General features: G+C 41.1%; 1 protein-coding gene across 1 annotated transcript in view; it reads right to left on the bottom strand.

Annotated features, from left to right (window-relative positions):
• GABRA5 (gamma-aminobutyric acid type A receptor alpha5 subunit) overlaps positions 1–26,074 on the bottom strand; it is a 53,648-nt gene that overhangs the window by 4,349 nt on the left and 23,225 nt on the right. The window contains exons 6-7 of the mRNA XM_008931954.3: positions 24,066–24,148; positions 5,527–5,670 (exon numbers count right to left, since the gene is read on the bottom strand). Coding sequence (XP_008930202.1) covers positions 5,527–5,670; positions 24,066–24,148 — 227 coding nt within the window. The remainder of the gene's footprint in view (positions 1–5,526; positions 5,671–24,065; positions 24,149–26,074) is intronic.

Genomic DNA, 26,074 nt, shown 5'->3' with positions numbered 1-26,074 from the left:
TCCTCCTATGCAACTAGAATGCTGTGATGTCCACAGGCTTAAAAAATCTGGCTTGCTGGCACTGCCTCAGCCCTGCCTATTTTTGACCCATTCTGACAAACTCTCATACCATAGTAACAATTAAGGCTCTCTACTCTTAGAAACCTGATTTAGCAGCAGGACTTAACCTCATTAGGGCAACTATTACTGCCAAGCCATCAGTTTTCAAGAATAAAAATGTGTCTGGACACATTCTGCACCACACTTTAGGCATTGCCTGTCCCAGTATCTGCTGCAAAAATTGCCACTTTGCATATGGATTCTGGGATGTCTTACTGATCTGAGTACCCAAACCCTTCAGATTACTCCTCCAGGACAAAAAAAAAAAAAAAAGAAAAAGTCCCTCCAGTTTTCCTAGAATCTGGTACACTTTAGCCCCTGGAAAAATAATCTGTTTCTGGATAGACATTGTGTCATGTCTTGTTCACCTGTACAATGAATACTGTACTGCCTGAATGGAGAGTTCACTGAAAGATGCCACAGCAGTGCTAAATTCCATGTCTTTTTTGTATGCCAAATTCACAGCATTGCCTTAATTTGTCTTTTATCAGCTCCTTTGAATTTCAGTTAAAGCCTAAAAATGCACTCCAAAATCAACAGACCAGCTGTCACCTTCCCTAATGTTTCAGAAAAAAATCAAAACTTAACCTGCTCTTTCAGACTGTTCCTGGAAAACCATATAGTTGTTACTGAAGGCTATTGCTGATGGTTACTGTCCCCAGTTCTTTCAGACAGTTCCTGGAAAACCACATCATTTTCCAGGTTATTCATGATGGTAACTGCTCCCCAAAGCCCTAAAGCATGCCCTAAAGCAGCTAAAAGCATGCTACTATTTGCCTAGGAAAAATAAGAGTAAAACCAAAATGTAAGAATAAAAAACAACACAACCCTTCAAGCCCTAACAGTTGTCCACTCACACTGATATAAAATTAATTTAAAAGCATGCATCATTCAGTTGGGTACTGATTAATCATAGTAATGGCTGTTCTGAAATATATATTGTCCTCCAAGAACAAAACAAATATATCCATAATCTCTGTTGCAAGACTTGACTGTTAGTCTCTATAGACCACAAAAGGAAAATATACAACAGACTGATTCTGTCTTGAGTGAATAGCCTGAGTTGAGCTGTGGCCAGCATTGCTAAGTAATTAGATCTGACAGATTATTTCTAAGCGACAATATGGCTAATTAGCAGAGAACAGGTTTACAGTGAAAGGGTTTTTGCAGGTATAGCTGCACTGATATGTTATGCTACAGGAGCTCTGCTATTCTGGATCCATTTTACAGACCTTGTTCATGCTGAGGATTTTAGACAGAAAGACTGAAAAAAACCACAGAAATAACTGACATTCTGCCTCAATCTTTATGTCTTTCTCTGGAGTCTGATTTTCTGGTGAAATAGTTCCCTGAGGAGTGATACGGAGAAGGACAGGGAATGCTGTGAAACTGGGGAGAAAACCCCTGTGAAGCATCACCTAATTCCCTTCCATTTAGTGTAATTTTGAACCAGGGATGCTGAACATGCTATGGTCTCAGGAGGAAACCCACTTGCTCTTTATTTAGGAGTATCTAGTTTGTGGATTACCCCTAAAATATGACAAGAGTCAGCAGGGTCTGTGTGCCTGTAATCTGTTTCTCAGTTGCTACTGCACTGAGATGTGTTTGAGTCACAGTTTGCCTGCTTGCAACAGAGTGACGATGTGTATTATCGATTTTGACAGTATGCTTTCAGAGCCGGAATAATAATAAAATAAAAATCTACACAGCTTAGCAGCAGTACAGGACCCCTTTTTTTCCTTTTTAAAATGCAGAAAACGAATGCCTACATGTTGATGCCTCTCCACAGCTGATTTTTACCTTATCGTTTTCTTTAACCTATCAAAGCCCTCATCTCCACTGAAATGACAGCACTTTGATTTTGCACTTGCTCTTCTTCCAGCTAATATCTTCTCTGATTTCCCATGCTATCCTTTTCAAAAATGCCTATACTAGGAATACTTCCCCCAGCAGATTTGAAGCTTAAGAAAACCCCACAGCTTGGTTTTTAATGCCCTGGGACCACTGCTTAAAGTAAAGCTAAAAGCTGTCTGAGTTGGCCTTTGTTTATTTAGAACAAGATACTGGCTCTGTTGAGCGGCAGAGCTCCCTTTTACTTCTGTAAGGCCACTGTTTATCCTTAGACCATAAGCTTTCTTGAGCAAGAGCTAATTTTTGTTATAGGTTTATGTAGCACTTAAAAGAGAATCCTTTTCCTGATGGGGTCCACTCAACATTGCAGAAAACAAACTATTGTTATTAAACTATAACAAATCTAGTACTAATGAAAAGCCCTAGAGCAGGAATGACTGCATTTCTTCACAGAGCTATGCTACAGTGCTGGTGGTCTTAAGGGGTTTTTTGTGCTTTAAAAGCTGCTACAGTATTTTTTTAGTATCTAGTTGAGGGAGTTCTGAAGACTGTGCTTACAAATTTTCCAGGATCTTACATGCATTCTTCCATTGCCATTATGCTGAGATTCAATCAAGTACCTTAATGAGGCTGGACAAGACCCCAGTCTTTTTTGTTTATTGGATATATCTGAACTCAGGTCTATTAATGGCTGTTCTAGCAGGATCCTGAAATTAGGTCTGTGACACCACCTCCCTGACTATGCTGACATCCAGAACATTTTGGCCCATGAAAAATCCATGTGTCCTTTTATAGTGATGCAGAAGAACGATTGATCTCCAGAAAAAATCAGATTTATTTGGGGCAAAATGAAGAGTTGAACAATTCTTTTATTATTTAGGCTTTGGATATTACAGAGCTCAGGTTCCAGCTGGCAGAATATAAAAGAAGTGGGTTTATCTTTTGTTTTGTAATACTGCAGATCCTGAGTTATCTATGAGAGATTCTGAGTATGGGAACACGATTGGGCAACCATTAGTGGAAAGCAGCAAGATTCACTTGGACTCAAATCTCATATCTGATTGTTTTCAGCACTTGTACCACCAGGATATAACAGATGTTGGGTCTGTTGGAAGCGGTGTGAGTAGTCAAATATCTTCTCTTTTGGTGGAATGACATTTGGGTACGTTAGCACCAAAAAAAAAATAAATCCAAAAACCCAACAACAAAAACACCCCATAAAATACAACAAACAGCCAAAAAAATCAAACAGGTGGCACATGTCAGAGCTGTTTTCTGTGGCATGGTTAAAATGTTCCAAATTTCAAGACTGGCTGATGAATTAGGAATGCCAGGATATTTTTTTCTGAGAAGCTAGCCAAACTTAGCAGCTTGCCTACAAAATCAGCAGAATCCCAAGGGATTGGTGCAGGTCCGGCATTTCCATTTTAAAAAAAGAGTCTGCTAGAAAGAAGAGCATAAATGACCCATGACATCCACAAACATTTTGTCTATGCAACAGCAAGAGCTCTGTAGTTTGACTTGTGTGTCATAAAAGCCACAAAAGATCCAAGCACTTGGATTTATGCAATAGCTTTTTGGTTTTTCTTTTCCACATTCAACAATTCAATAGAAGGAAGAAATGCTTTCAACGGCCATTCGTAAGTAATGCTGATTACTGGCCTCCTACGAGCTTGATGAAGTCCAGAAAATCCATCGCTGACTGATGCTTTCCCTCTGCAAAATCGGATTTTTGTATTTTGCTAATCCCCGGTTACAATCTGTGTCCTGCTCTTTGTGATCCACCCTGCAATCAGAATCCAGCCAGCCCAGATGTAACCCAGGACATTAATATAAAATCTTGAAGTTGGAAACCAAGCATTTATTAGCATAAATCTTAAATACATGAGGGAGGTGTTTACTGTGCAGAAACTTTGGGATATGTCTGTTTCCTTGGGCTGAGGAGTACAAGGAGCTTTCACAGGCAAAGCGGCAAACTGGAAGTGGCCTGGAGCTGACACACTGGAGCACTCACTGCCTGGGCTGGATGGTTTTCTTGCTCTGAGGAGCAGGACGAGCTTGTAGGAGATGCTCCAGTACATCCTTTGGATCTTTTTCTTGGCAACAATGAAGGCGAGAGGGGAGCTGCCATTCATTGCAGAAAACAACGCGGCTATGATGGTGAACTGGTAAGGAAAAAAGTGTCTTTACTCTTTCATGGGAGATAGCATACTCATTCTTTTCCTGCAGAAGTGACCACTCTGTCTACGTGCTTCTCTTGACTTTAGGTATCTTTGCTTTAGCAGCAGCTTTGTGTCTCCTGCAATGTGCAAGGGAGGGGATGAAGGTCTATAGGATGGAGATGACAGTTGTGTTTAGTGGCTGCCCATGGCAAGCCTTCCCTCACTTTGTGTCCTGTTTGAAGCATAAGCGGCAAGCTCAGATGCTCCCTCTTTTTTTGCCGTCTGGAGCACAAAGATTTATGCATCTTCATGTTTCGGTCCAGCTAACTTTGTGGGCAAGTGTACGTGTACCTGTTTTCACAACTCCTACATTTCCTGCAGATACTAACAGGTTCTTAATTCAATCTATACTTTGTCCTCTACAACTCTGCCCATCATTTTTCACCAGGCATACAATGTATCAGCAGCAGACTCTGTTGGGCTTTTCCTGCAGGAATTGCTCCCAGCCATGTTGTCACAGACTGCTCCTTTCCCCAGCCTTCCCTTCATAGCAGGCTATTTCATTCCCCCTCTTCCCTGCCCCGATGGATGCCACTAATGCTCTCCAGTTGAGTGCATTGTGTAACCTGGTTAAGCCCCCGTCCTGCTGAGCGCACGTGATCTCTGTCCCGGCCTCGACCCCCTCGGGAGTCACCGCCCCCCCGGCACCAATGCACACCCAGGGCTGCCCTTGCGTGGGAGCCTTAAGAAGCAGGGGGGCATGGCTCACGTGGATGCCCGGCCTGGGATTAAAGCTTCTTTGCTTCCCTAATGCTGCCACATCTGGCACCTCCACTTGCAGCCTCGGAGGGAATGGGGATCCTCGGGGTTTGCACCTCCTCTCCAGCCACGTGGTCCCCTGGACACGCTGCAGAGCCACACCGAGCCACGCCAAGCCAAGCCAAGCCACAGCCCCCACTTGACCCTCCATTCCCTTCCTCCCTCCTCCTTCCCCTCCCCCCCGCGGTCTCATCAGGCAATCATTTTAAAGCGATGATTGAAACGGATCAAATGCGTGGGTGGTGTTTGCCTCCCAGGGTGGTTCCTCCCCCGAGAAAATAAGCCAGCAATAGCACCGGCAGCCTCAGTAAAGGCGATCGCCAAGAAGCTGCGTGCAGCTTCTCCGGCACTCCTGTAAATAGCAGGGGCTTGGATGAATCTTTAGCAACAGACTTGCAATGTACCTAAGAGCCAGCACATAATCCTCTCAGTGTTTAAGTGTCTCTGCTAAGTGGCCATGAACCTGCACAGGATCTCCCTAACGCTCCACATCCCACGCATACTTCTCTAGCCTTGTTGCAAAATAACCAGAGCCTGTGGATCTCCCCTCCCACTCCATCTATTAGCAGCTATGGGATGGAAATATCCTCTGTACCTGTACTGGTACTGATGTTTTCGGTTCCTACAGTTTGTCCCATCAGGTGGTACTGGTTAAGTCGTGAGCCATCTTCGGCCACCACCACAGACGTTGTGGTGCTGTTAGTCCACACATAGATCACTTCAGAATTGGGGTAAGCATCTGCCAAAAAGGAGGAAAAAAGACAGTGATGAGTAAAAACCACTGTGTAATATTTTAGTGGATCCTTAAATGGTATCGGCGGGGAGAGAGAATAATGGAGGAGTGAGAGTGAATGGAGAAAAACAAATAAAGATGATATAATCATGGTCCCATATGCCCAGCTCAAAAAATATTAGGTAGAAGCCTTCTAATATAAGAGATGAGTGGGATGGTTTGTGAACGGCTGGAACAGTGGAGGTATAAATATAATCTATCACAACCACTCAATTTGGGAAAGAGCAGCTCAGACCTATACACACCTAGCTGGTGGCTTCCAAACCCCAGCAAGCTGCAAAAGGCATTTTGCTGAAGCTCCCCCTCAAAAAGATTCAGGCACCTTGAGTGCCTGGCAAACAGGGACCCTGTGTGTCTTTTCATGTCTCCAGTATAAAATTCTAAATGCATTCTAAGTGTGCAAGTGCAGGGTCTGGTCTATATGCGCTGATTTTGGAATATGTACTTGTGGGTGAGGGGGTAGGTCTTGCATGATGGCTGTAGATAAAGGGAGCTGGAATATGTCTGCCTGTGCCTGTGATGCTGAAGAGCAGACACAGGATACAGGGGTGAGAATACATGAAGGATAGCAAGAATGGGGGGGGAGGAGGGGGTCTGTGCATACCAGAGCAAATGCGTGGTGGTGCAGAAACACCTGCACACCTGGAGATTTGAATGTGATTTCTCTCATGTACATTTAGAAGTCCTAGGAAATAAAGGTGGGGGCAGTACTGCCAACTCATTCCTTCCTCTATAATGCTGCCGTAACTTTTCATGTCCTAACACCTACAGCAATTAGAGTATTATGAGGAAATCTCAGTTTTCTTTTAGAAAGACAGTCAAGCTGCTTTTAGTTTTTAAGCCTTCTCTGCTGATTGTCTCAAAAAATCCAAGAGCTGACTATACATTTAAATATATTTTATTTACTACAAATAGCTCTCACACTTTTTAGAACAGCTCTATCATTGAAAGTTTGCAAGTCACATTCCTGCAAGCTAAAATCTCTGGAAAGCAGGAAAGGCTTACTCTCCTAATATGAGGTGAAAAGCAGGTAGGCTTGGAAGTGGTCTGAAGTCAAATACTAATATCTCACCTTCTGCACTCTTTAATGTGGAAGTGCAGAATGTTTCTTTCTGGAAAAACTGGTATCCTAGCTCAGGAGACAATACATGGTGGCTTTCCAGATAAGGACAGGAGTTTAGCTTGAAGGATCATGTGTACTGGCTCCATCAGACAGTGTGTTTTGTTTGCTAGAGCTAGTAAGCTGTCTTGGAAAGCTGCAGCTCCATGGAGGACTTAAAAAAATTTACAGACAGTGGGTCAACGTGAGCTTCTGAGGCACTGCAAGGGGAAGAAATATGCTAATGTGATCCCTGGATCCATACAACAAGGAATGTCAAGCAGAAAACTGCAAGTGATCCTGGTTCAGGCTAAGAGCACATGTGTGTAGGACAATGAGCTTCACATCACTCGAATGCTGGACCAGGCAGCAGGGAAGAAAGCAGCACCTTTTTACACTGTTATTAATGTTACTGTGCCATATGTGGGAGACAGAACACTAGGCTAGATACACCTTTGGTCTAACTGTTTATGGCTATTCATCCACACCTCAGAAAATACATAGAAATAATGAGGACACAGAGAGGGAGAGAATTCAAAAGAAGGTTACAAATATCTCCAGGACTGGAAAATAAGTCATGACTTGAAACTTAAGCAGCTCAACTTATTCAGCTCACTGACAAGAAGCTGAGATGTGGCTTAAGCTCTGAGTATAGATACTTGCATACAGAAATCTAAAACCAGGATGAATCTCTTGTACTATAACAAAAGGTGTCTGAAAGATTGTTCCAGGCAGATTCAGATGAAGAACAGGGCACAATTTCTTAACTAGGTGGGGGGTGGGTAATTACACTGTGGATAACCTGAGGAAAAAAAATATGGACTACTGTCACTAGGATGATAATGGTGAGTTGAAATCTTTTTTTGTCACATATGTGACAGTTGCTGTGTTCAGGGCTGGAGCTGACCCAGGGTTTGCAAGTTGAGGATCTACAAGTCCTTCATCCCTTCAGCCATGCAGGACTGCCCACATGCCTTCCTTATGCTTGCATTTGTAGCTCTGCAGTAAAATTACTGTAATTACATGTCATGATCTGCTATGAAAGGCTAAGAAGGAATGACTTCCCTATTTCAAAATATTTGCATCATAAAAATTTCAGCTTCCCTTTAGAGCTGAGATGCTTTATCTCAGAGATGATTACAAGCTCACAACATGCTGTAAATAATTTCAAAGCCAGATCTGGAGAAGGCGAGTTGGAGGAGTTGGGTCCATTTAAAAATGTGATGCAGAAAGGCCTCCTTTTTTAAATGCGTGTCTGGTATATGTTGTTCATGTGCTGATATTCCCAGTGAATGTGGGATTTATTTAGGCAAATTTGGGATTGTTAGAGAATTTGATTTTTAGCTATGTTACTTTTTATGCAAAAACCTCCAGCACTGAATTTTTTTTTCTGGGGTTATCCAGAAGTATCCCACCTCAGCAGTTCTCTGTTTCTGCAATGATCACAGCCACTGGAATAATTAGATTTGTCCTGGGAGTGTCCTCCCAGCAGTGCCTCTGCTTTAAATTGCAGGGTTTACTGGTTATTGAAATACCAGTACAGGGTTGGAGGCTCCTACTCTGGAAAAGCCCAGCAATTCCTCTTGTAAAAAAAAATCTGCAATTCAAACAGAGGCCAGAAGGTGCCAAAACTCCATCCAGATCTCACAGATAGGCTCAAGCAATACTTCATGAGGCTGTTTTCTTTCAAAACTATGCCAGGGAAGGGAGGTTACCCATCCCAGGCCAGCTGGTGTGAAGAGATAGCACTCAGGCAGGCAAGAGCACAAGATGAGGCCAGTCCCTGCCTGGGAGGAAGGCTCTAGCCTGTAGTGTCTTTCTCACACAAAAATAACTATTGCAAGACAGAGAGTTTCACCACTGCTTGGCCAGGAGTAGAGTATCTATGGGAGAAGGGAGAATAGCCCAGCTGGAAGAGATTCTTGTGCAAGGGCACATAGAGGGCTTTAAGACGCAACAGAATAACAGATGTGTTCCTGCAGAGCCCAACCTAAACCAGTGCAACCTGCAGTGATTTTACCTCCTCAAGAGAAGTCTGTCACATTAGGAATAGCATGAATTTACCCCATTCTAGAGACATTCTATTGTGATGGATCACATATATGGCATGATCCTCATCTATCTTCCATGCAAATGTTTTAAGAAGCTCTAATATAAGATTTTTGACTTAGTGCCTCCTTTTCTTACTATAGGCCATGTTCTGACAGGAAAAAGCCATCCCGTGTACCTTGGTGTGGCAGCTGCACCACAGACTATATCTTTTCTGGTCATCTAGATAAGGGAGATAACCTACTTTTAGCAGGTATTTGTCTTCCTACTGCAAACCTTCTGCCATGTCTTCCCAGAAGCCTCAAACTCCAGTTATCCCAAACTCAACAACCAGAAGCTCCAGCTCTGCTGCTGATTACCCCTGCAGTATAATTAGGCCCAGTCATATTGAAAGATGAAAGTGTAGGTGTAGTCTAGAATAATGTTAATTTCCTATTGGGGTAGAACAGATGCTAATGGAGAGATGGTATTATTCACTTTCTATCAAATTGTGTAAAAACCCCCTTCCACTTAAACAAAGCTTCCAGCAGGTTGCCTACTAGCCATGCTTGCTGAAGGACTAAAGAACTTCAGCTTGTGCTGTCTAGAATTATAGGAAAGGTTTACTCATGATAAGGAAATATGGCCCTCATCTCCTCTACCTGACACACAGGGTGGGGACATCTCCCAGAGGGTGATAGAAAAATGTAGTAGTGGCTCTGGGACAGCAAGTTGAGACAATAATGCTGGTAGTGTAAAAGCAAGCTCAAATTCAAAGCCACTGAACATCCAAGTGAGACTGCTTGGTGTTTATTCTACTTTAGGCAAGTGGGTATCTTCTGGATTAATGAATCCAAATAATTAATTTGGTGTTTACAATAATTTTGCTGGCTTGGCAAAGAAAGGAGGAAGCCTTGTTAAACTATCCTTTCTCTTCTAAGCTCACTCTTTCAAAAAGAAGAAAAAAAAAGGGTAGCAGTTGAGATGAACAGCTAAAATTACAGAGAATTATAATGTTATTAAATGTGAGAAAATGACAACAGACATTTATTTCTAGTGGACAGCTGATAAATTGCTACAGGCTTATCACCTACCAGGATGATGAAAGAAGTAATTTCTTCTCATATCTATTTATTGATGAGCAGATTTATTTTTCTGCATTCTAGCATCCAACACACACCGCACAATATAAAAATGGTAAAGAGGTCCCTTGCTCTTCTCCCACACTCTTCCTGCTCCTGTATGTCTTGCAAGGAAAGCATGACATGGTCTTTCTTATGCCAGTGGGCATATGAACAGTGGGCAGAGGAGTGACCACAGCCAAAGAGAAGATATACATTAAGAAAAAGTCTAGCAAAGCAGAGCAGTTAGTTGGTAAGACCTGCAGAATCCCTGCCATTGGCCTCGGCATTGAGGAGTGACCTGTTTTCATTTGCAAATCAAACAGTGTGAGCAGTGTAGCATCTTCCATTCAAAAAGCAACCCACAAGCAGGGAGTTTTGTCCTGCCACTGCCCCCAGCACAGGGCGGTGGTGGCACCTGTGGCTACTGACAGACATCCTCCTTCTCGCCTTTCTTTCTTCCATATTTGGAATAAAATCCAGGAGAAAAAAAAAAGGGGGGGGGCAAGGAGGGGGGGGAAGAGTGTTTCTTTGCACCTTATGTCAAATAAACCTAAATGTAGATGGATGAATCCAAACTTTGAGTCTGTGGGACCCAGTCTGTGGGTATTTCTAGGACTGATTTTTTTTTAAGCTATAACCCAGAAAAAAAAATCACTACTGATATCTGCCAATAGATTTTCATATCTGCATTACAGGGCATAAAAAATTTAGGAACAAAGAATCCCTCTCCAAAGCACCCTCTAAACCCACAGAAGCCATAAAGCAGTGTCTGCATAATTAAGTTAAGACAACCTGGACAGCATGGGACCTGTGTGTATGGGTGCCCACCTGGCATGCTTGAGCTTTGTTCCACAATTAAACAGACCATTTATCCACAAGCCATGGCTGAAAATTTTCTTTCAGAATTATGCTAGTTGGAGGCTGAATTAACTTAGAGACATACTGTAGAAAGATGACTTTTGACTTGTTTTCTATTTTATTCATTACAATTGTGCAGTTACATTCCAAGCCTTTATCATCATGACATTTAGTACATGCCACAAGGATCATCGGACTGCCTAATCTTGGAAGTACTGGTAATCCCCGTCAAAGTCTGTTGATTGGGAAAGATGTGCATAAATTGTCAGCTTTTTTAGAAACTCTAATTGCAATCTGAATACACATACAAATATCTATCTTATCTAACCATTAATGTATTTGACTGACTTAGAGGCTGTTATATAACTCAACAGTGATCCAGATTTACAGCCTTTCAAAGACTCCTGCAGGCAGTAAAACAGCACTGCTACTAAGCCATCATGTACCAGCTTGAATGCTAAGAGTCAGGCTGGGTTTCTTGTGATTTTTGCACAAATACTTTGTAGCCCATTACAAAGCATCTATCAACAGGCCAGATTTGAGCTCTGTAATTGGAATTTCCCATTAAATTGAGTTTATAAGAATGAATCAATGTACAAATGAGCTCACTCTATTGGGACAACAAGTGGAAAATAGATCAAGTAAAAATGTAATTTTAAATATAAAAATAATAAGACAAGGTACTAAATATGCATGATTTAGATGTAGGGGGAATAGCTTTTTATAACAGTAAGTTTTTAATGTAAAATAGCAATTTAAACACTAAGATAAATGTATTCACATATTAAATAATTAAGGGCCTAAAATAAAGACTGTATGGTGAATTCTGCTGTTCTTAAGAGAATTTTAGGGTTGTAGAAATTATTTTAGGGACCTGAAATCATCAGAATTAAGACTGATGATTTAAACTGGCATGAGTTTACAGCATATGAAATAAACAGCATGCATTATTTTAAATATATGCCACAGACAAGAAGTGTATTGTGTACAAATACACGTGACTACAAATCCACCTAACACAGAGTCACAGAATGGTTGGGGCTGGCAGGTATATCTGGAAATCATCCTGTCCCACACCCTGCTCAGACAGGGACACCAAAGGCAGGTTTTCCAGAACCATGTCCAGTCTGGTTTTGAATATCTCCATGATATTCAAATCTTTCTAGCCAATCTGTTCCAGTGTTTGGTCACACTCACAGTAAAAGCATGTTTTCTTCTGTTCAGATGGAATTTAATCTTTTTTAACTTATGCCCCCTGCCCCTTATTCTGCCAGTGGGCACCACTGAGCAGAGCCCAGCTCTTCATGCCTACCCTCCCAAACCCCACCTTCCGTATTTATACAGATGGATGAGGACCCTCTGAGCCTTCCCTTCTCCAGGATGAACAGTCTCTTGGTCTCTCCTCATAGTAGAGGTGAGACCATAGGTCCTTAAGTGATTGTTGTGGCCCTGCACTGGACTCTCTCCACAGTCTGTATTTTTCTTCCACTGGGAAGCTCAGAATGGGGCACAGTGTTCCAGATGTGAGTAGAAGTTAAATGCTCAGAATGAAACTTTTTTTGAATGACACAATATCATCTAGATCCAACAGCAGAGGACATCCAAGGAGGAAATTATTCATGAACTTGGAACAATTCTTGTATGAAAACTGATGACAAAAGACTATAGGACACCACTGGCTGTGAAATGGGCAGTTGGAAGTTCAGTCATACTAAAATTATAATTTCTGTTCTTCCTGAATTTAAAATAAAAATAAAGCTTGGTAACAAAAGTAGTATTTTATATGTTTTCCTGACACACAGTTTTATTTGATCTTTTTGTCACATTCTGCAGGGAATAGAATAGGATGTTCTGAAAAATGTGCCAGACAGGTCTCGAGAGACTTCACTACTAAGCAACACTAATGTACTCTACTGATCATTGCTAAGAAATAAAGCCCTAAGTTAGATCAAAATGATTCTGTTTCAGAATGTAATTTATAAGTCACCTCAGGAAAACGTGGGAATAGAAATATGATAGAAGTGTCTGTGGCTTGGAAATTAAATGGAAGCACAGACTGTACCCACAGGGTGGTGAAACATACAGAACTGAAGATGTCTGTGAAATTCACTCTGAGACCCATCGTTTTGCAAAATCCATTTTCTTAAGCTTTTCAAAGCAAGAAACAGGTGGGAGGTCCTGCACAATTTTAGAAGTTCTAGTTCATGGGAGGAAAAGTCTAAATATGACCCGACTTTAAGGTCAAAAATATAAAGCCAAGGGGAAAAAACCCCAAATCCTTATAATTTTTGACTGAAAGCTACTTTGGGATTTTGGAGGTGTGATTCATAATTAGCACAGGCAAGTTTGCTGACTGCTTTAATACAATAAATTGACTATTTGCAAGTTGGTACACTAAATCACAGTCATACTGATGATGCATGTAACACAAATACTAATGAACAGTTGTCCTGATAATTCAGTCAGACACAGCCCCTTCACAGGATGCTATTCCACCATTTAAGAACAGAACTGAGCTAAGAGCTGTGCAGAGTAATACAGAATGTTTTCTAAGGATGACTGTGAAGACAGTGCGGCAATTTGAGGGATGCCTCTTAAAGAGGTGCCCATATTTGCCACCATGCAGGCAGTATCCCCGGTGAGAGCATCCTGCTTGCCCCTAGGGCAATGGGGGAGCAATCAGAGGGGTGCATCTGTTTTCCAAGCACTGGGATCACAACTGGGAGTGACTGCTTGCTGTGAAATCTGACATATAGACATTAAAAACCAGGCATGGCACACCAAATAGAGATGTGTGTCCCAGGATAGCAGGGCTTCACTCAGAAAAGGAAAAAAAAACCAAAACAGCAAAGAAAATGTTTTTCCGTAGGGCAGCCTGGAGCATGACAAACAGCAAACAGACACGTAGGTGTAGACAACTAAATTCTGCCACCTGCCATTGTGGGATGCCTGTCATGAGCTGACTGAAAGGGGTGACTAAACAGGGGGGCTGTTACACATTCAGTGCTCCAAGGTACCAGCAGCACCAGGTCATCTTCCGAAAATCCTTGGTGTCATCTGAGAGCTTATGTTAGGGAACAGGTTATAGCTTCCTTCTTTTGTCTCATCCAGTTTCTTCGTCTCATTGCAGTCGGTATTCACAATAAAACTTCTTGCTTTATTTTCAAGTTTAGTGGTAGCTATCTCAATCTAGAACTAACCTGAGAACTGATTTTACATCACCATTTAATGGTGACTACACAACTGCTTTTCATATGGAATATGTCAAAATATCCACTGTAAGAGGACTAGAGCAACAAAACAGTACGATATGCTGGGATGATATTTAAAATATCCTGGGATGTTTCTGACCTTATGTTGGTCTTTCCAGGCCAGGAATATGGTAATTCCAAGTCAGTTGGCCAGTTTGAGTGCTGTACTAACATTTAATGAACTTTGAATTTACAATCAGAATATTAGGCAGTTATATTAAATGCTTCATTAGGAAAAACGGCATGGTCATGAGAAAGATGTAAAGAAATTTAATTTACTTTTTGCAAGGCAAACAAAAGTATCCTCCAAAGTATGGCTGACACCATTACTCATTTTGCATAGTACCTTTACTCTCTGAGCAATCTTGATTGCAGTGGTCCACTCAGTTTGCAAGCTGCCACTTAATATCAGCAAAGCTAATTTGACCAGTTCTTCAGGAGTGTCACTGGAGCTTCTTTTGTGAAATGTGGAGTAAATTTTAGAAAATGCTATATTTGATGTTGTTGTGGAAGGTACCTTCACAAACATGGTATTTTTGGCCACACCTAACAGCACAGAATGAAATTGTGACCTCACTGTAATCTACAGACATTCTTCCCACCCACTTGAGTGGCATCAGGAACTCAAACATCATAGTTAGTGTATCTACTGAGCTTACCATTCAAAGCACCCTCACTTATAAATCAGTATGGCCTGAAAACAGCTGAGACTGATTGGAACTATTGGCAGAACTGAATATATACCTTTGTTTCTGAATCCAGTCCCTTAATTCAGATATTTACAAATCTCAGAAATACTGCTACATTAATAACACTGTGAGAATGTGTAATCAACAGGTATGTAGAGATAGCAAGCTGAAATATTATTATTCAAACACTTTAATACTGCTTCTAGATTGCAATCACAAGAACTTATTCCCTACGCCAAAGGTGCAGTCATCTAAAACTCAGAAGATGGATTATAGACTCCTGCCATGGGACACAGTGCAGGCCTGTGAGAAGAGAAGGGGATGAAATCTCCCAAGGCCATCAGTTCAAACTGCCCAGCCTTAGTGATGGATACAAGGAGCCTCTCTGAGGTGAGCTGTTGCTGACCAGAGGCACTGCCATTTTGCCTGCTTTATGCTACAATACTCAGGCACACACCCCCTCTTTGGGAACTGTCCTCTCCCAGTCATGGAGACCCAGATCCAAAGATGCTCATGATCTCATCTTCTCTGTGCACAAATAAAACATCTCCTTATTTACAGCCATCAGCTGTAAATCTCCTCCTAAAATAGGAGAAGATTAACCTGAGCCTAAAAATATCTACCTCTCTCCCCTAAGAGGGTGAGAGCAATCAGCTCAGCTGTATATATTTACTTTACAGAAATATAAATTTAGGAGGGAGGAATCCCAGCTTTGCTGACAGATTTATCTCTGGGATGTTTTCAGCAAAATGGTTAGCTAGCAGAGACTGGTCGTGAGGACTCTTTCAGTGGAGAAGGAGAAAAAAAAAGAGAAGGCTTATCAGGAATTCCCTCTTCCCACTCCTCCTTCTGTCTTGTTTCTTCATGGGGGACAACATGAAACAACTATTTCCTTTGAAGAAACTTGCTGGGCTGGGACTGCAGCAGTGCTAGATGACAACTTAGACTAACTTGGCTCTCTGTGTAGGAGACGAGGCTAATGTGCAATTCAGGGGAAGGACTTGCTGGCCCACCAGAGACTGAGGTGTCATAAAGGACCTGCCAGACTAGAAACTGAAATCCAAGTTTCAGCAGTGTCTTGGAGCTTTTTTCCTCCCCCCAAAACCCCAGGCACGTAATTTTGTCATTAATGTACTGCAGTAGCACTAGGAGACTCTAATTGAACCTAGGGACCCATAACGACAGAGGCAATAAAAGCAAGTAATGAACCGTTCTATCTTAGCTCAGAAGAGACTGTAATTGCTCTTTGCCTCCTTTATCCCCACCTACAAAATGCAGGCAGCAGAGACCTTCCAACCTCATACTGGCATCATGAGAATGATTCCAGAAACATTTATGAAATGCTTATAAGCCATGAAAACAGCCACCTTAGAAAATATGAGACATTAAAAACCTCACTTGTATAACAGTGGAGCAGTATTTAGCCACTTGTCATATTTACAAATAATATCCCATTTGCCAGTGGTATAAACCCGTGACCCATGGCTGGCAACCATAAGCCCTGGTGCTGCCTTTTGGGGCATTGTGAGCCCAGCAATCCCTTTGCAGGTTTGCACTCAAGAGCCATTTGAAAGCTTAAGCACACTAAGCACAGAGTCTCAGCATGTTATTTTCTACTGCTGACAACTCAAATTCAATCACTCCTGTCCTGTAACCAGGAAGTTGTGCAGACTTTAAATTTAGGCTGAAACCTCCAGTGTGGGAAACGCATGCTGATGTTTGTTCCATCAGCAAAGCACCCTGGATCTCCACACCGCTCCACCACAATCCTGTCTAGACCTCTTTCACGAGACAAAAACCCCACTGCTGAAAACTCCACACCAACTCTTCCCCCTGCCTGAACTGCTCTTTCCTTGCACTCAAAAATGCCACCAGTTGACCTTTTCTACCCCCAAAAGCTTGACGTATGTGGGCCATCTTGTGATGAGGAGCCTGCTCCCAGGGCAGGCAGCACGTAGGCTTCCAGTGGTGGCTGCTCAAGGGGCTCTCTGCAGCTGCTACAAAAGCCGCCACTGGCACCCCAGGAAGGTCCTTAACGATACAAAAATGGGCTTCATTAGGGACAATCCTGCCTGTGCAGGGGCTGGTAGGGAGCCAAGCCCTCAGCTGCTGCAGGTTGACAGAGTTTGCAGCCTGGGGTTAGTGCTGACTGCAAGATAGATGGGGAGGACAACAGCTTTTTCGGACCACATGGCAAATGCCCTGTGCAAGCAATTGTTCTTTCTGAGTCCCTTTTTCCACTATGAACCTAAGTGGGAAAAACTCATTGGCTTCTAAGAAATGGGTGAGCAGTGTAGGTGACTGACCCAGAGCTGGGCACTATTCCGCAGGTAAGGCATCACTCAGCCAGGGGAGTGGGCTACAGTGAATGCTGCTGGTTTAATGTATTTTTTTAAATTAGCTCAGTGGAAAACAGTAACCATGTATACATGACTAAGTCTTTGGAAAGTTAAATAGCTACAGTAACTGCAAATGCTTGAAGAGTATACTAGCAGAGTTTCTCAAGCCTTTCCTAGAAAGTCCTGAATGTGTGTCACTGTACACTGTAACGGGCAAAGAAAAACTGACTATGTGAATATTTTAAAGAGCTTTTAAAAAGGGCCCTTTTCCCTTTTGTCATACTAAAAAGTATCCTTTCTATGGGAAACCTACCAGACAAATGAGATTTTACAGTCATACTCATTTGCAAGTTCTGATGCAGACTGGAGTCCCATAACAACTGCTGCAGAAACCCACACTACACAGTTCAGGTCCAGAACCCTACATTTTAATTTCTAAGTAGATTCCTGTTAAGAAAGCTTCTTAGATGTCTGGAATACTTGAATATTTTCTTTTAAGCACCACTCTTGATGAATATCCTGCTCTTTGGGAGTTCTGGGCTGCGTTGCTCCACCCTGACTGTGGGACTCAATACAAGGATGGAACTATTGGCAGCACTGACTGCCCAAAATGCTGGACTACAAGAGTCTATCTTGCTATACATGTACATCTGAAATGACTTCAGGCTATGTTGCAACACCTGTAAAAAGGTTTAAGTATCTATTGTTATAACCCACTGAACTCAATGCAGAAGAAACTTTTATAAGCTTGGCTTATAAAAGATGCTTGCAGAAATGGTAGAGTTGTCCCCATAGTGAAGATTCCTACTGACTGTTTCATTAAGATCCTTTAAAAAATGGGACTTCCAGCAGAAACAGTGAAAATAGTCCCTAGGAGAGATAAAAAAGCTCACCACCAATATAACATAACACCTAACTAATCTACAGCAGTGACTGTTTCTTCTGAACAAAGTATGGTTTTGTATTTCTGAGGTAGCAATGCAGAGAAAAATAGACATCTAAGTTACACCAACTAGGGTATCATACACTTATCTACTTCTGAGCTACCAGTGCAGAAAAATAGGAACTTCTAAAATAGGATTCATCTTATCCTTAGGCTGGTATCAAAAATAGTTCTAATGAATCTAACTGCAGAAGTGCTGACTTCCTTTCAGTGGCCATAAAGGGATTTTAGATGACTAACTGGGACATATTTGTCTATCTGAAATTGTCACAGATCCATCCTGTCCATTCCCCTAAGCCTTTGCTGTCAATGCAAGGCTTTTGATGTGGGCCAAATCACTGTGTTCATTCTGCACTATAACATTTAATTTTTTAAACAACACAGTCCCATGACAAGTCATGTGTCCATAATTCCAAGGAAACTAGAGGCAAATTACAGCAATACCATTAGGTGGTCTCCACCTCCTCCATTCATTCTAAAGGTTGAATGGAAAACTAGTTCAGGCTAGATGCCTGCGCTTTACTAGCTAGCTATTAAAACTACTCACTTAAGTAAAACTACAATGGTGGTTCAAGCTAGTTGTCTAGACTGCCTTTCTGATGCTGCCACAAGCATCTCTTTATTGTGTCTGGAGATCTAGCTTCTAAACAGCTAAAAGTTAGGGAAAAAGTATTCCAACTAAAGTGGTAGTTAGTAGTTGGTGGTAATATGGGGTTGGAAGAGGGAGAAAAATATATCAAGTATCTTAGAAATATTTATTTTAGTATTCACATAACATCACCTTATTTTAGTCATTCGATGTCCATTGCAATGGAGGTGTCTAAGGACACAGTGATAAACCTTAGGAAAACGTAAAGGAAGATGTTACATGACTGAACAGAACATCACCAAAACTATCCATTCTATATTAGGAGGCTTTTGCCTTAAATTGCAAAGTCACAACTTAGTCTTGAACTTTGCTGCTCAGCACTTCACAGAGACCCTCCATGGTCCTCTCCATGTGTCCTTTCTTAAAAAAGGCACAACACATCCCAGCAGAGTCAACAAGCTGTGCTGCCTATCTCTGCTCTCAGCAATAGACTCAGGAGCCTCTTCTGATCATCTGAAGAGATGAGTAACAGAAAAGCTCTGCCTCCACACATGAGACTGGAGTTCCAGCTGTCCCTGGGAACAACCTATGAAAACCTTCCAAAGAGCCATTCCTCCTTTTCAAAGTCTCTTAAAATTAACATTTGTCTTTATTTCTTATTCATTTAATTGTATTATAACACAAACCTCTTACACACAGGTTTGTGTTAAGCTGGATACATTCTTTATCACATTTTACTAATAGAGAATTAGAGTCTGTTTAGAAGGATTCTGTTTTGAAGTTCTCCCTCTAACCCCTGCAGTTTTCCTGCAGCTCTTGCAGATGATAATGGAAGGAAGCATAAAATCAAGAAATGCCCTGTAGGTGCTTTTACCTCGGTGCCTTCTCTGCACTATAAGGAAATATCATCGGGGAAATTTTCCTTAAATACTTTTTTTTTGCAGAAATTTCTCGGCAGCTGCAGGTGAATGGACAGTTTGTGAACACTGAGTGCCTTAATATTGTGTTGCAATAAAATCCTGGCATACTGGTGAAGTTACTGTCTACTTATTATTCTGACTTCACCAGACTTCTTAGAGGAAAATAATTTGAGCATGCTTCCTGCTACAGATATAGCTTGTGCACTTTCCTTTATCAAAAGTCATACTGTGACTTAGTTTGAGCTGTTAAAAAGGAAGATGTACATAAACCATGTTAACTGCTTTCTCCAGACGCTACAAACTGTACCTGGTGCTGTTTCCTCATAAACAGTTATCAAGTTCCCTTGTTGATCAACAGTGATCAACCTTTACCATCTTCATGTCTGACTAAAAATTCATCAGGAACAAACACCAGGCCTGGTTTTCCTCTGTTCATGAGCTTGGGGATCTCATTATTTTCAGAATATTCGTTAAACTCTCTACTTACTCTAAAAATCATAGGTTTTGGTTTCGGAGGTTTTGTTGTTTTTTTTTTCTGCTGCTGAGTGACTAGTGGGCAGCTGCCTCAGGCATTTGTCCATTCCACAATACAAGATCTCATAATTCCGTGTACTCGGACACTGTGTCTTCAAGAGACAGTCGCCATAAATAGACACCACCTTACAGTATCTGACATTGTCAAAGCACCGGTTAATGGTCACCAACAGCAATTAACTAATTCATCTTCAGGGCAACACCGACATAATTAACACATGAGTAAAATGAGATTTAGGAGTTAAGTCAGTTGCCTGGGCAGAGGCCTTCATGGTCTAGTGGATTAGACATCTGCTTCTCCAACCAAAGAAGTTGAGTCTAATCCTTTTTCTGACATTGATTTGTTGCATGACCTTACATAAAGTCAATTAACTTCTCTGTCTCAGCTGCCCTAGAGATAACGATGCTTACCTACCTGGTGACACATGGGCATTTTGAATCTGTACTAAATGATATTCTTAATGTACTCTTAGGGCCCATCAGTGGAAGAGGTGAAACATTAAAGCTGTGAAGCTTTAATGTCCTTGCTATTTTATCTAATTCCTCCCCCACACACCAGAAATAGCTTAGGGGTAAGGACAAATTTCTTAGGCTAAGGTGCTCCCCGTACAACTGTGTCTGGCATCAGGAATTTTCATCAGATCCTGTTTGACCAGTAAAGTTATTTAGAATACAGGTCAGCACTAGAATTGCAACGTAAAGTTTAAAATAAACTTGGCCATGGAAGAAAACAGCATCCTTCCCATGCTACCATGAGGTAATGAACAGATTGTACTCCTGATTCAAAGGAAGCAGAGCCTGCTGCAGATACCCTAGAGCCTGTGCTCATGCACCATCCATCCCCAGTTCCCTCTAAATGATACTTCTGCAAGATAATTTCTACAGGTGTCCTGACTCATAGCAGGGATACAAGCCCAAAGGAAAAGTACCTGCATACATGCATCTCTTGGAGCAGCCTGTCAGATCCACCTGATCTTGACATCTCTGAGCAGCGGGGCATTGTACTTAAGAGAAGGACAACTAAAATCTGCTCTGTTCAGTTTGTGAGAAGCTGTCCTTGAACTTCTTTCCTTTTCATGATGTGCCACAGAGCATTAAAAAAATACTACTATAGTCAGCATTTGAACTGCCTGGCAGGTATCTAGGCTGGTGGTGTGCACAGGTAACTTTGTATCCCTTTTTGTGTATTTGACCTTCCTTTTAATTTTTTCTACAAAATACTCTGTTGCTACATCTAATGTTTCCTAGGCCCATAAAACCTCCCACAATTCTAATATAGCAAGAAACCAGTCAAATGGGACATAAGAATTCAACATTTACCTTTATTTCTGTGAGCAAGATTAGTATTCCTTCTCTTTAATAATGAAGGAAACATCAAGCACGTTTTTGCCTTTCGCTTGCGGAATTACAGCAAGCATGGTGAACGGTCACGCAACCAGAAAATTTATAACCTGCTCCTGCTTCTGCTGTGACACTGATCACTTCTCAGCATCCTTTCTGCTGACAATCCGCCTGTGTGCCGGCTGTTTCATTTCACTGCCCTGCTCTCTCTACCCTCAGACTGGTTAGCACTAGTCTCTTCTCCACCCTCCCATCTCCATTGATAATGTGTTTAACATTTACTTTGATGCTATTCCTTGACGCTTTTCAAAATCCTTCTTGGAAGGAAGACCATTAAAAAGAAACCTTTGGGGAAAGATGGAGGAAAGCTAAAGAACAAAGTGTACGTGCTTGTGTATCATACTGCTGCAGGCTTTGTCTTGCTGCAAACCTGGAGATGACTCAATGTAAACCCATACTGCTGTAATTAGGGAATAAATATTGTATTCTCCTAAAATACATCTGGGCTAGTTCAATAAACCCTGATTTACAGGCTGCTACTTGTGCAAACATCTGCATATTAAATTCCAGTAAATTACTAGTGAGTGGTCAGATCAGTAATACAGAAATTCCCAAGGCTGAAAGACTGTCTATAGTTTGTTCCTATGTATTTACTTACTGCAGAGGCCACTGGTTTGACTAGCACAGATCAAATGGCTCCATGTCTACACACTGTGGAAGAACTTAAAGGTGACTTGTAACAGCTTATGAAATGTACTCTAGGATTGTATTCTGAGCATGGCAAGGAGCATAAACTAAAACTGTATTCACCTCTCAATGCCTAAAATACAATCTTCCAGTGCTAGTTTTGGCATGGATTAAAATTACCTGTGTGCTAAGAAGTGATTAATATGTAACACATTTGGCACAAGCAGAACATATAATTACATTAAGACATTACTGGGTACTCCTTCTAAGCATTTGTAGCTTATCTTGTAACATTATCTCATACACTTGCATGTTTGGTTGGGGTGCTTTTTTTTGTGTCTTTACTATATGGACAGTGAGAACCTGTACCTTTCTGCACCTAATCTAATAATACATGGAAGCATCCATTTAACTTTAAGGCTGAGCTTTAGATCTCTGCTGCATCAGGCACTTTGTTTAAATATGTATCTTTTAGTTTTATACTGCATATTTTGCAAGATTTCATAAAATTATGCAACATCCCAGTCCTATAGTCTACACTACAGACCAAGAGGTGTGACTTCAACTTTATCTATTGATACAGTAAAGGACATGTAACACTAGGAAGGATAACTTATTTTTCGTCTTATTGATTCTTTCCTTTAGCTTTTGTTTAACCTGATATACAAACAATTACATTTTCCTGTGAGATGTTTTCCCATTTTTTAAGTTTGGAATGAAGTAGATGTTTTGCATTTTTTTTTTTTTGAGTATAAAGGTGTATAGACCTTCAGATTTATATTTGCTTTGCTGTAAATTAATGCTGCTGAAGTCACTGAACACTCTTGTACCTACAGTGACCTTGTAAAATACATTCAGATGAAACAGGGTCTACCTGGATTGCAAGAGGGAAAGGAAATCAGTTTATCTTAAGTTTGGTAATTTGGTAATGGTTATTCTAAACAGTGTTTTTACTTCTTAGTATGATCACTAGAAGACAATGTATAGTCAGTATTAAATCAGGGCAGATTCAGACGATAAAAGCAAAGCTTAATCTTGCTAGGATTAGTGACTCTAAATTGATACAACTGAAAAACATTGCAAAATGCTGAAGTTAGGTGGCTTCGGGGCTTAGCAAAACGCCTTGCCTGGTAATTATCAAAAGTCTTCAGATACACTGATTGCACCTGGAACCTCTGATTGGATTACCAAAATAAATAATAATAATAAAAAAAGAAGTTGACTGTAGTAGCCTCATTTGTACTTTAATTAAAAGCTTTGTTTTTAAATATAACTGATTCCCTGAGGTTATTTTTAAAATAAGCTTCTGGCAAGGCAACAGTGTGGTGGATTAGAGGCTTGGAATTGAGGAAAAATCATCATTCAGCATACAATTTAGAATAATGTGTGCATATATACAAATACATGTGTATACAACATCATGTAACAGGATACAGGACTGGATTTATTAAAGCCAAATGGAAAGATATTTCCTCTTTTAATATTCTAGATCTCTTTTAATATATGCAATGTAGATATTGCACTGAAGCCTGATTCATATAAATACCACAATGACTGCACATCAATCTGATCAGGCCAGTGAAAGCTCTGTTTTACTACATATGTAAAACCAAGTTACAACTTAGCTGTCTGCATCTACAACTCCATCTAACAGTGGCTGTTACACTTGATGTGGATACATAAGACATATCACCCATCAGCTCACTGTTTATCATGGAGCATGCAAGCATGAGTTGAAAAGCAGCAGGCACAGACAAAGCATAGTCATGGAAAAGGAGCAACGGGATAGCAGCAAGGGGAGTGGATTGGGGGGGCTAATGAGCAGCATTAAAAGGGGAGTACTGGGGGGGAGGGTGAAAGATCTGTATGAGACACGGCTGAATATGAAAAGCCAGAAAACAAGACATTTTTCTGTTTCTTATTTCAGAAGAGAACTTACAGCTTCCAAATTTTAATGGGCAAGCATGTGCATCCATGGGGAAATCTTCAAGCTGCATGGGACATTCAGCAGAGATGGTCAATCTGTGGGAGAGTAAAAAGAAAACATAATTTTTTTCCCCTGCACCTTCTCTTTAGGCTCCTCACCACAATACATGAGTGCTGACACAGGCAAGCTTTTCCTGAAGGCTCCTTGTTCCTGCTGAAAACTCAGCAACCCCCAGTTAAATTGAATGTGAGATAAGCCAGGGGGACCACAGTGTGTGCATGCCATAGGCCTTATCTAGCAACCCTGAGACACGTGAAATGATTTTATTTATGTAAGCTGTCCCAATAAGATCATTCTTTCTTATTAGTACGCAAAGAAACTCCTGTGATGGAGCTTCTGCCACACACCTTATACTTATCTCCTTTCTGTACATACTGCAACTGGACTAGGAATTTGACTCCTGCGTATAGCACTGTTACAGACATAAAAAACCATTGACTTTTAGATGTAAGCATTTAAATACATAAAACAAATAATTACAAATAAAAATACATAATATAACTATCTATAACTATATGTAAAGTGATATATCATCAAGGACATATATACATCACTTTATATGGCACTATAGTTAGATTCTGTGGAAATCACATGGTATTGGGGTAGTCCATTTCAGTTCAACACACTGTGAATTACCTGGGCATCTTGTCAGGAAAAAACAACAGGGTGACTTTCCCTAGACAATGTATTGCCTAGGGATGCAATTCTATCCTAGACTACTTTGCCACTGTGTGGAAATACTTGATCTAGAGTGGACATAGCAGTAGGGAAAGAAAAACTCTTAGGAAAATATAGCCATGTCTTATGGATGTTCTGTATGATTGACAGATCAAGCTGAACACTAAAAAAGTCTGAGGTAAATTTCTGAGCAGTGTAACATCAGTTATACTGATATCAAATGCATCAAATACATCAAATATATCAAGAGAGCCAAAGCTTACTTCTAGCACAAGGAAAAACTGTTTTGTTTATGCCATTTTGATATTTGCAAAATACACAGTTTGCTCAGGAGAGTGAGGATGCAAATCTCATTTTACATTATAAGTAATCTTATGGTTTTCTCATTTTATGCTATTCCACCTCAGAGGCAACAGATCAGAGACACCCAAAGCCTTACAGACTGCCTGGTGCTGGGGCTCTGCTGGAGGGCAGGCTGGTTCCTAAGAAAACTATTGCCTGGGGAGCAAAAATCTGCAAAGAAATCCACAACACCCTACCACCAGAACGCAAAGTACACTTTCCTATCACAAAAGCAACACAGAGCCATACTCCCTAGCTATATATACTCACCACTCCCTACTAGCACCCCAAAGTGCTACAGGAACTTCTATCCAAGGGGACTGTAAAGGGTAACAATCTGTCCGTGTACAGATGGCACAGCATTCAGCCAGTCCAATTCAACAGAACACAATGATGCCTTGCTGGGGCACTCCAGCTACACAGAAAATAAACTGGGGGAAACAGCTCCACTCTCTGCCAACACAGAGAAATTCTGGAGCTTTACCAAAGGCTGGAAATGGCAAAATAATCACAGAAAAATGTAATAGTATCAATGGCTAGAGATCATATTATGAGGATAAGCTGGGAAACAGGAAGGAAAAAGGCAAACTGCACACAGTAATAGAAAATTTAAAGATAATATGCCATAAAAAGCATATGAAAAAAAATCCAGTTCAGAACAGAGATAGTGTACCATTTTGTAAGAACAGACAGGAGGTTACAATATAGAAAAAAGTTCCTGAAGTCTGAGATACCGGTCCTTAGGCAAAACTGTCCTTGGGCTTTATTTTTGTAAAAGAAATTTTAAGATCACTCAAATATGGAGTTGTCTGACGTGGAGAACGCCCCTGGGCATCAAAGCCAGCAAAGCCAAAGTCACCAAGAGTGCTGTGTGGATGAATTTTACAAGCTTGTTCTAGTAGCATCCTGTCCAGACCTTGCATCTTTTTCATAAAAATCAC

The sequence above is a fragment of the Manacus vitellinus genome, unplaced genomic scaffold, assembly GCF_001715985.3.
Source record: "Manacus vitellinus isolate BGI_N305 unplaced genomic scaffold, ASM171598v3 scaffold_7_pilon, whole genome shotgun sequence".
Lineage (NCBI taxonomy): Eukaryota > Metazoa > Chordata > Aves > Passeriformes > Pipridae > Manacus > Manacus vitellinus.
Note: the sequence above shows the minus strand (reverse complement) of the source record. Positions and strands in the feature narration are given on the sequence as shown.